Here is an 11,942-nt window from a genome sequence, read left to right on the forward strand (position 1 = left end):
AGTCACACTAGTCCTATATGAGGTACTATATAAACAGTGTTGGGGAAAGTTACCTTTAAAAGTAATGCATTACAATATTGCATTACTTCCTAAAAAAGTAACTAATTATGTTACTTAGTTGCTTTTTATTGAAAGTAATGCGTTACGTTACTTTTTAAGTCTGGGCTGGGCTTACTTGTTTGCTTTTAATATAAAAAGTTCTATTTTTGGCAAATGTAAAAGCCTTTCACACCAAAAGCCTAAGGCTGAAGGAAATATAAATTCACGTCTGTACAGTAGAACACAGAAGAAGAACGTTCAACACTCTTCAGCAATGAAAAAGAAGAAGAAGAAATGTTAGTTTATCTTGTGTAATTTTTGCTTATTAGTATGGTTGAATTGGATCATCGAAGGTCAGCAGCAAATTGGTTAATAAAATGGGATTAAATACATAAAGGATATTTGTATTATTTAACATATTTCATTATTGCAGCTTTGAGTCATATTCTGAGTTGCTTTTAACTGTTTTTATTAATTTTGAGGAAAACTAAATCTGATTTTTATTTTTATTTTGGTGAGTGAGTGAGATGAATTAATGCATGTTCACATTTATTCTAGAACTAAAGCAACATCTTACTCCCGATTTCTCTCAATAACGGGACAGGAGAGCTTTCAATCAATAAATGGGACTTATTTGAAAAAGTAACTCAGATATTTTGTTGTAAATTAAAAAGTAATGCGTTACTTTACTAGTTACTTGAAAAAAGTAATCTGATTACGTAACTCGCGTTACTTGTAATGCGTTACCCCCCAAAGACTGAATATAAATATGAAATTTAAATATGAGATTCAGAGGTCAGAAAAATGCAGATATACAACACATTGCATAATGCCACATTAAGTGTTGTTTACATTTAATACATTTGAACATATATGTGTGTGTGTGTGTGTTCAAAATTTCACACTAGTCCTATATGTGGTAAGCTGTCACAGTGATATCATATATAATAATGAAACACACAACTATTCATAAACCAGCAAAACATCCAAAAAAAATCCAAAAGCCAACATATATTATATAATATATATATATATATATATATATATATATGCAAAACCAAGTGTGTATGTGTGTGTGCTCTCCCTAATTGTTTTTATAATAACTTTATTGACCTAACTTCTTGAATCTTAATTTTAAAAATGTTTCAATCCTGTATAAATAACATTTATTTCATACCATTTTTCAAAATGTACAAAAGCACCAGCAGTTCAGCACTGTTGACATGCTGACATTGATATGAAATCGATGTGGTCTATCCTGCCCGTCTGTCTCGCCTCATTAGATGTGCACATCACTAACTGCTGTATACAGAGTGACAGACAGTTGTCAAGCCGTTGTGCAGGAGACCCACTGCAGTGCATTTGTGGCGGATCTGTTTGTCCTGCCAGAAAGTGTCCTGAAATTCCCAAAGTTCTTTTGCGTCCGGCTGCGTGACTCAAGACGACGGTGGCGAAACACAACGGAGTGGGGTGGGCTGGGTGAAAGGACGCTCTCTCGCACAAAAAAACTTGCGACTCGGTATTTTGGACACAAAAGGCCCTTGGTGTGTTCTTTCTAGGGCCTCCGACACTCTGGCATGCATTAGGACGCCAGTGCTTAGACTAAATGTGTTGTACATTGCCTTTATATATAATTCAAGAGTCAGTGGAAGGGTGGGTAAAAAGTTTTACCATTTCCTTTTCAGCTGATTAAAAAGACGCTCTGCTTTTCATGACATCACACAATGTGCCCTTTTCTTATACTGCTGCGGATGTGGAGGTGGTTTCTTGTCTTTCTCTCTCTTTGTGGGAGGCATCCTTTATTCTCCTCTGAGAGGAAGTGACTCAAGTCGGCTTTAAGTTCAGGTTTCCGTGTGATTTTCACCCACAATGCAATAAGCCCCACCAGCTTCACTATCTTCCATTCAGCCCCACATTCTCCCACGTCAGAGACACTTTACACAGTCGGCAGTTTTACGACCACATCTACGCAAACCACTGAATCACCTAAGAAGCTTAATTGCCTAATATATGAGCTTATTTGGTTTAAGTGCAGTAAAACCTCAACTTGATGAGAAAACACCACACTGGTGAAACAACATGATGTGGCATGTAACAGAAAAAGAACAAGTCAAATAGGTCATGTTTTGAATTGGTACGCACCCTGTTTTAAGTGAAAACACTTTCCTATATTCTAATTTACATGTGACCTTTGTATCTTGCATGAACATGCTGCTATGGCAACTTAAAAGTTGATGACCTAAAGCTATATATTTCCCTTTGTTACTAACTTTGACAGACCTTTTGAGTGACCGTCTCATGTTTGTGAAAGCACAGAATTTGAACTCTATCCTTTGTGTGAAAGAGCACATGATTTATTCTACTTTAAACTTTTATTGATTTGATACAATGTGCATTGTAAAGATTGAAAAAGGCTGTATTTGAATTTTAAAGAGCTCAAATGCATTTGGTCTACAAAGAGCATCACGTTTCATCATACATGGTCAGGAAGTCAGCAGGGTTTTGTCTTTCTTTCTCTGCAGTGTATAAACGGGGATTTGCAGGCTCAAAGCAAGAGTTACAACAACAAATTTATCATCATGAGTACGTGGCGCTCCTCAATCCAGGCAGCGCTTCTGTGAAACGCTGTAGGCTATGTGTAAGCGCAGGTTTCGAGTTGGGGAGGGATTCATTTTTTAATGTAGACTAGTGGGTCAATGACATATAAGAGTTTCCACAATAAAGAGAAGAAAAATCTTTTATGAATGTACTTTCAAATATGGCCTTGATAAGTTCTTAAAATGTACTGTTTGTATTCATGTTGATTTTACATGGTTTATTCATTATTTAAAAAAAGTTTTTAAATATATTTTTTCAGGGTATTTTATTTGTTTGTTTGTTTTATATGTATGTATGTATGTATATTTATATATTCATATTTATTTATGTGTGTTTATTTATCAAATACATGCATCATGAATTATTAATTCACAAATATTAGATTTGTATAGTCACACCACATTTAACAACTCAAACTAAACTTGTCTTGTCATAAAAAGGTCCGATTATCTGATATTTTATTTAAGAGACTTATTAACCTTGGCACACTGGTTTGAGGGTCCACAGGGGTCCTTTCCCACATATTTTGCCTGTTCATTGGACCCCATAATTTGGTGGACAAAAGGGTTTCAGATAATAAGCAGTGAAGTTGTTTTGTTAAAGTATTGTATCACCTGACATGTTTTACTTTGTGATGCAAGAACATATTAAAATGAATTTTAATTCAGAAAACTGTATTGTGCTTATCCTATTAGAGGCATGCTAATATCATTAGTAAATATACTGTGCAGCATGATGATGAATTTTTGTAGGCCAACCCATAAGTTAGCATCACACTGGTTCCCTCGACAAAACAAGGTTCCCTTGATTTTTCCATTGGCTTTTGGATTATCACCGGAAGTGTTTAAAATGCTAACTCGTTTCCAAGTTTTGGCCTACAAACCTTCCTCGCACACGCAGCACTCGATTGTATTTTAATGTTTTTTCATTTCATTAATGTCATGTCATTGACCCTAGTACCCTCTAACTCCATTAAAACAACATATGTAATTTCCTCACAACAGGATAGATTCCCGCACGAGTCAGTATCCTGGGTAAACCTGGTGCTAGCCTCCAAAATGCAGAGAAAAGGAAAGTAATTCCATGGAAAGTTGAAAAGCTGGAGGGGTGTGGGAGCGTAAAGTACATCTGTCTTAGGAGCTAAATCTGTCAGCACCTTAGCCGCAGCCCACGGGATGCCCAGGATGGATGAGCGTATAAGCGGCCTGCCTCATCAAAGATGGATGCGGTGCCACGAGATTTTGGGATGATAAAAGTCCCACTGAGGTGCCGTTCCTTTTTTTCCAGTACGCTCCAGTTTCATCTTGATTGCAAATGCAATCGCCCGAGGCGTGATGTTCTTCAAAGAATGGGTAATGGGCAATTTATATACAAAAGCTGAGAAACACGCACACAGACTTTGTTTACTATAGTCAAAAAGGAAGTATTTTTGATGAAATAACAATGCAGAAATAAACAGAATTCAGATATGCATGTATACTCATGTCGCCACAGAGTGAGTCAAAATACATATTGAAAGGCAGACGGGTGGAAAGAGTGCAGGGGACGCCTGAAGGCTGTGACTCCTGCTGCTGCTGGTGATCTTTCAGATAAAAACCATTTATCTGCTTGCCAGGGCTGTCAGAAGTCTGCTAATTAGCTTTACCATTCATCTCTCTCTCTCTCTCTTTCCTTCCTTCTGTCTCTCACACTCTTTCCATTCCCTCGCTCCCACCCTCTTCATCACACTCTGTCTCTGTCTCCTTCACTCGCTGACCTTCTTTCTTCTGTTCCGCCAGTTGCTTTTGACTATTTTAGTATAATTGATTGACCCACAGTGCATATTTAAATTACTTGACAGATTATTTTATATGACTTTAATATGATCTAATGTTATGATTTGGTATTATGCATGCTGTATTGGAATCCTTTTTTGAAATTGTAAAGGGTAAAGATGATTTGAATCAAGATCTCTGTTCTTCACCTATTCTGCCTGACAAAAACAGTGAGTTATAACTTGCATGAGCAAGAGTCTCAAAGCTCCCATGGTCAACAACATGGAAATAATGTATATCATTAATTCATGAATTTAATGTAAAAGGTTTTGAGATTCACTGCGCCTACAGTAAACACACAAGAAATGTACAAATGTGGCAGATATTCAGGAAAATATAATAAGTCAAAAATGTGCTTATTTAACTTTTTTTTTAATATATATTTCAAAATATATTTGACATTTTAAAATTTAACAATAAAATTCATTAAAGAAAATGTAAAAAAAACATTTGAATAACAAATTAAATAAAGACATAAGTGAATTTAATGTAAAGGGCTTTGAGATTTACTTCATCTGCATTAGACATTAAAAATGGGCGCCAGTTGCTTTTGACTATTTTAGTATAATTGATTGACCCGCAGTGCATATTTAAATTACTTGACAGATTATTTTATATGACTTTAATATGATCTAATGTTATGATTTGGTATTATGCATGCTGTATTGGAATCCTTTTTTGAAATTGTAAAGGGTAAAGATGATTTGAATCAAGATCTCTGTTCTTCACCTATTCTGCCTGACAAAAACAGTGAGTTATAACTTGCATGAGCAAGAGTCTCAAAGCTCCCATGGTCAACAACATGGAAATAATGTATATCATTAATTCATGAATTTAATGTAAAAGGTTTTGAGATTCACTGCGCCTACAGTAAACACACAAGAAATGTACAAATGTGGCAGATATTCAGGAAAATATAATAAGTCAAAAATGTGCTTATTTAACTTTTTTTTAATATATATTTCAAAATATATTTGACATTTTAAAATTTAACAATAAAATTCATTAAAGAAAATGTAAAAAAAAACATTTGAATAACAAATTAAATAAAGACATAAGTGAATTTAATGTAAAAGGCTTTGAGATTTACTTCATCTGCATTAGACATTAAAAATGGGCAATATTCAGCGAAATACAAGAACACAGCTAAAATGTGCATAAAAACTAAACTAAAATATTTAACTTACAATATTGTTTTTTTTAATGTTGTATAATATTTTAAAATGTATAAAAAATAATAGCAATTTAATTAAAATGTTAAAAAATTAAGGAAACAAATTAAATTAAATTAAAACATAAATCTAAACCTTTTAAATGTCAGCCCAATCTATTTATTTGAATACTGATTCTACAATTTTCTTCCAATCCAAACCACTTGAGTGTGGGACAGTAGCTTGTGCTCCCATGATATCACGTATTTCCTTCAATCTTGATAAAGCTATAAAAACCTATAACAGTAGTACAGCTCTACTCCTGCTGCCTGCTTGGCTGCTTTGCATTTACAAACAGGGCAGGCCTTTGCTAGTGGAATATTTATAGCATTGCATTAAGCATGAAATCAAAGGTTTTAAGTGTACCATTGCAACATCGGCACTCCTCTGTTGAGGCCTGCCCAAAAATGCCTGCCCTTCGGCTGTTTGCAGAGCTGTGCTGTTTCCATACGTATCCAAGCTTCATTACACATTGACCTCTCTTATGTCAAAATCCAAGCTACTGGTTAACATGCAGCTGGAGGTGACAAGGGCAAAGTAAAGTTTACCTCGTGAATCACGTATTTCCATATTTTAAAGGAAATATGTCTTCGGTTTGATCCATGCATTTCCGAAGAGATGTGTTTGACCTCTGAAGGTCAAATCTCAGATAATGCTGCTGCCAACTTGTAAGGACTGTTGAATTGATCACGAAAACATGGAATGCATCAGTTCACGCGATCAAGCACGGCACAGCTGTCTAAGCAAAGGCATGTGAATGGAGATAAGAGCATTTGACAATGACATCAGTCTACGCTGCACTAGGAGGCTTATCTCATCGTCTTTACAGTCCCACAGACCCCCACATAACTAACCAACAGCTTGTGTTGTCTGGAGGCACTTCAAATACAAACGTCAAAACAAGCTCTCAATGGAAAAAAAGACTGGAATCCTAATATTTTGCAACAGAGCTATTGTTCCATTTTCAAATACAATGCATGAAAACCATAAAACGACTTTGTTCTTTTATCAGAAAAACAGCTTAGAATTTCTTATTCAATGATTTTCTTTTCTATGCTGCCCTCTTGTGGGTAGACATGAGAAACAAAGAAAAAGCTGGAAAAAATTATAGACTTTGTAAATACAGTTAGGTGCATATTAATTTGATGCAATTTCTTATCATAGTCCCCTCAGATGAATTAATGTTGAAAAGATGAACACTAAGTGTGTAAACAGGAAAGAATAAAGCTGTTCATTTGATTCATTTCCTGAAGAAACTAAAGCCACATAAAACATTCTGAATGAAAAGACAAAAACTTTATTTGACATGGAAAACAAAAACAAAACAAAAACACGTATTTAAAAATTGTAGTTCTCTATAAAATTTAGCACACAAAATATAGCTTTTCTTTGATACTGTAGGTCAAATCTACCCTAATAATTCAATAACAAATTATAAACCCTTTTTAAGGGAAAGGATTATGTACAAACCACTGGCCTTGCAAGTAAAACAAGTACAATCCAGTATACTTATAATGAGTTAACAACTTTTCATTTTTAATCCAAACTTTTACAGGTCAAAACTCAATCTTTTAAAACAATTGCCTTATTACAGATACCTAGGAGAACATTTAGAATGGTTTCACTCTAATAACTGACTGACCAAAGTTAAAGCAATTATTCCAAAGGAGCAAAAAAAAAAAAAACACTATTAGAAATAAATGCAAGTGATATGAATATGAAAGACGCCATGAAAAAATGTGTACATATTCACTATTTTTACCATTTTATCTAAGCATTTAACTGGACACAAAAGTTTGAGTATTGAGTGCACACATCATGCTGTCAAAAGGGGGGGGGGGACACCACAAGATGACCATTTAAATAACATTACAATTGTTATTCATTGCAGTGAATAAATGGTAACGTGCAGTTTAATCTGCTTATGTAAACAAAGTGAAATAAACTACAATTATTTAAAGGTTCATCAATAAACAAAAGATGTTATGTATTAATGTCGCAAAACTGAATAAACGAAGCTTGTGAAGGGAAACACATCTACAGTATAAGGAGGATAAAAGAGTAAACATCCCCTTAACTGGACACAAAAGTTTGAGTATTGAGTGCACACATCATGCTGTCAAAAGGGGGGGGGGGGACACCACAAGATGACCATTTAAATAACATTACAATTGTTATTCATTGCAGTGAATAAATGGTAACGTGCAGTTTAATCTGCTTATGTAAACAAAGTGAAATGAACTACAATTATTTAAAGGTTCATCAATAAACAAAAGATGTTATGTATTAATGTCGCAAAACTGAATAAACGAAGCTTGTGAAGGGAAACACATCTACAGTATAAGGAGGATAAAAGAGTAAACATCCCTGAGTTATCCAGTTTTGGATCAGAATGAAGAGCATTTCAGAATGTTTGACCTTTCTCCTTATAATCAAAATGTGGTGGTAGAGTTTATGAACAATAACAAGGCAAGGAAACCCATTGCTTCACGATGTTAGAATTCTGTAGATGAGGATAAAAAAGTAACACAAACAGCAATTAACCAAAAATATTACAGCAATGACTGAAAAACATGATTAGGCCTGTAAAACATCCAAACAGGAAAGTATGGTGTGTTTATAAATGGTCATGATTGCGAGTGACAGACAATGCTACTGTATACGGTCATACAAAAACTAAACTAAACTAAGTGCAGTCTATAATCCCAAGCTTTAAACAGTCCGTTGTGAGATAAAAGAGGTGTCTTACTGGTATCAGTAGCCCTCTGAAATCTGTTAATGCAAAGTTATAAGTGTAAAATGTGATGACATCTTAAGGAAAACATGTTTTCGGAGGAGTGCACATTGAATTTGAATATTCATCATCTTTGATGTATTGAAAGTACCATCTACAATGAAGACATATTTAAACCCTGATCATTAAGCATCATTAATCACTTGTTATTTGAAACAGACTTAATTTATGCAGGAAATGATATCAGTAAAACGGATCATAGAAAATTCGAATGATGCTATTCTGCGTAAAAAAGAAACAGAGACAACCCCGTGTCCTAACTCTTCTCTTCATCTACATCAATATCTTCCTCTTCTTGTCCTTGCTCTCTGACCTCACAGCCACTAGAGTCACGTGACTCTTCTACTTCCTCAACATCCACTTCCTCTTCATCTCTCTCCTCATAGGAGGACTCCCCCTCATCTCTGTCATTCTCTTCTGAGCCTAAGAAAAAATGATCAGTCATGATGATTTGGGAAAAAAAGACCAGTTTTATTTATTGATTTGAAAGACTTTATAAAAGCACTTTATATTAAACTACATGACTTGATTGTGAAAAGGAAAACCTCACCTCCGACTTGGTCATCATCTTCATCCTCTTGCCCCAAGTTTTGGCTCTTCTCCTCATCTTCATCTGAATCTGAGATGATCACACACTCGTCTCCATTATTGTTGCCCTGAGGTTTGGGACCTCTGCTGGACAACAGAAATTGGTTTAAAACAACAAAAAAAGCAAAACCTAAAAAATACACTGAAAAATCTGGATGTTTCAGGCTAGAGATTACCTGCCATTCTCTCGTGGCTCCCAGAGTGGAGTCAGATAGTACCTCAAAGGGTTTCTGTACAGGTCATCTTTCAGGATCTAGAGCCAAGGGAATAATTTTTTTAAATCATCATCCTTACTATGTTTAAGGATTTTGTTATGGCCTGTTTATACAGCCCTTCCTGCACCAAACCACATGAGAGATGTACCTGCGCGATGTCATCCCTTCCTGGGTTGCTGTGGTCACTGAACCAATGGAAGAAGCTCTGGTAGACTCCCTGTGATGTTCGACGTGGTTCTCCACTACCGACCAGATTCTGCCCCCTGTGCCACAAAATCGGGTTTGAGAACGACACCGGTGATCCTGAGCAAAAAGGAAAGCACATACAGATAGAGCACATTTACCTTTTTCAAAAAATTAAAACCCAGAATAAATAAATGTGTCCCAGAGTAATCCGTTTCACATTCATGAAAAGAGGGGTAACTGTGATAATGGTCAGCTCACCTCCCATACCAAGATGAAGCTCCTTCACTATCATTTTGTTTTGAAAAAAGGGATTTCGCCGGAAATGGAAGCAGATGCGGTAACCAAGTTTGTTGTTCTTGAAAGACTCAATCTGTCGAATGACGAGCATATTAAAAACATGGATCATTTGCAAGTTTTGAAAACAGGAAAAAGAAAAACGGGAAAAAATGTATTACCTCTAAGTTAGTCATGTAGCTTAGAGCATCTTCATCAGTCTCGTCGATTTGCGCTGATAGAAGTGGGTGATTCAGAAGCTGATTGGCTTTAAGTTAAGCGCGTTCATTTATTACGTAAATGAAGACAAAGATCTGGAATCCACAATCATTGGGTTGAAACAGATTTGACACAAATGGAAAACCAAAATGAACATAGGAGTTTCGAGTATGATGAGTAAAGTTGCTAGGGATTCTGGGCCAATTGCACAGAATTTGCTATAGGGCCCCCTCAAAATCCCAAACGACAACGTTGGTGGGTTTTGAACGACATGAGGGCGAGGAGTAATTAATGTAAGAATGTTAATTTTTGGGTGAACTATATATATATACACATATACCTCAGCTCAAACCTCAACTTCAAAGGCCTTGACACTTATTAAGTTGTCCACCTGAACGTCACGCACACTGTTAAAGCCAAAGGATACAGCAGTGACCCAGAAGCCTGGGATGGCTTGAGTGATGGCGCCGCGCTGGTCCAGGTGAGGGCGTCGCTGGCGGCTCAGTTTCATCTCCAGGCGTTGATGCAGACGCGCGCCTTTCTTCTCCAGCGCGTCCAGCCGCATCTGCACCTGTGCGAGCAGCGCCACGGACTGCCGCACCTCCGGGGCCATCTTCACCGACACTATGGCACACTCTCCGTCCTCGTTATCCTCATTATCAGAGGCGACAGACGAGCTAGCCGTGGAGGAAGAGCCAGGAAGAGAGTCGTCATCCTCCTCCTCATCATCCACGAACGAAGCCTGCTCTGGATCTTCTCGGTCCTCGCAGAGCAGCAGGGATGAGGAGCTGTCAGCCGCGGCTGCCTCCGTCCTTCTCTCGCTCTGAGAGCAACTGGGACGATTAGACTTATCCCTTGATTTCTCTCGGCTCGCTTTTTTAGACGAACAGGGCATTTCTTTACGGTCTTCGTCCGCGTCTCCACCGGTCAGACTGGCAAGCGCTTCTGCTGCGGCGATGGCAGCGGAATCTGACGGCTGGCGCTCGCTCTCACCTCCACAAGCCTGTCCTGTGCTCTCCTGCGCGTCTGCTTCATTCAGAATCACCGTATCCTTCTCTTTAGCGTCTTCAGGATGCTCAGATCCGTGTTTTGGCTCATCATTGCCAACTTTCTCAGGTTCTGCATCTTCACGAGAGTCATTCCTTGGTTCCTCATCACTTACTTTCGCTTGCTTGGGCAGCGTGGAGTCAGACTCAACACTTGGACTTGCACTTCTTTTCCTCTGGTTTGTTTCGGACGGCTGACCGCTGTCCGAGTTTGTGCTCATGATGCTGCCTAGTTGTAACTTTGTCAGACGATTTTAAAACAAATTTTAAATGCTAATTGAGTTAACTGTGCGGGTCTCTATCCAGAGCCCGCGTTCGCATTACAGCACTAACGTTACCAAATTCCAAGTCTGCGCAAATGTCAGCAGGCCTAGGTAGCTTCCTAACGCTGAATGAGGCTAGTTTAAATTCTCGCTGATTGTCGCATATCGAATATTTCCGTTTGTATTTACACGCAGCATTCGTAATATAGAGTTGCTTTTCTCTTAAAAGTCACAATCCGTCTAAAAATGTCCAGTTCTGTTGTATTTGTTTACAGTTTGCCCTTCCGTTCGCCATTTATCTGAGGCTTTGCATACGAGCGCGAAAACAAAGCTCTGATTGGCTGAAATGCACCGCGCAAAAATCTCTCGGCCAATCGTAGACGTTGTACTGCAGTTGGTGACGATCAGGAGCATGGAGTACATCCCCATTGCGTTGCATTTACGCACTGTGAAATATTTCTGACTGGGAGGTATTGCATTATTTTTTAGTTTATTAGAAGAAAAACTTGACGTTGTGTAGTGTATACTGAACCAGAATAACAGTATAACAATGCTGGATTGCGTTTCAGTTTGGACCTTTATTTGAATATCAAATTTTAAGAAATTAATTCATAGAGAGAAAATGTACAGTTATTGTTTAACAGCATAATTATTAAATTAAGTACCATATTAAATGTATTTACATACGATGCCATT

General features: G+C 37.2%; 1 protein-coding gene across 2 annotated transcripts; it reads right to left on the reverse strand.

Annotated features, from left to right (window-relative positions):
* Nucleotides 1-7,808: 7,808 nt before the first annotated feature.
* On the reverse strand, nt 7,809-11,624 carry tspy (testis specific protein Y-linked). Of its 2 annotated transcripts, none has more exons than XM_016231805.1 (7): nt 10,365-11,624; nt 9,901-9,978; nt 9,704-9,815; nt 9,408-9,562; nt 9,221-9,297; nt 9,007-9,131; nt 7,809-8,879 (listed from the first exon to the last, which is right to left on the reverse strand). In XM_016231805.1, exons 1-7 carry the CDS (start codon nt 11,202-11,204, stop codon nt 8,713-8,715), a joined length of 1,554 nt encoding a protein of 517 aa, XP_016087291.1. In that variant the 5' UTR covers nt 11,205-11,624; the 3' UTR covers nt 7,809-8,712. The 2 variants fall into 2 exon arrangements, with proteins under 2 accessions (XP_016087291.1, XP_016087292.1); XM_016231806.1 differs by having other exon boundaries at nt 9,007-9,128; nt 10,365-11,622.
* Between the last annotated feature and the right edge of the window lie 318 nt (nt 11,625-11,942).

The sequence above is a fragment of the Sinocyclocheilus grahami genome, unplaced genomic scaffold (genome assembly GCF_001515645.1).
Source record: "Sinocyclocheilus grahami isolate Dianchi unplaced genomic scaffold, SAMN03320097.WGS_v1.1 scaffold399.1, whole genome shotgun sequence".
NCBI lineage: Eukaryota > Metazoa > Chordata > Actinopteri > Cypriniformes > Cyprinidae > Sinocyclocheilus > Sinocyclocheilus grahami.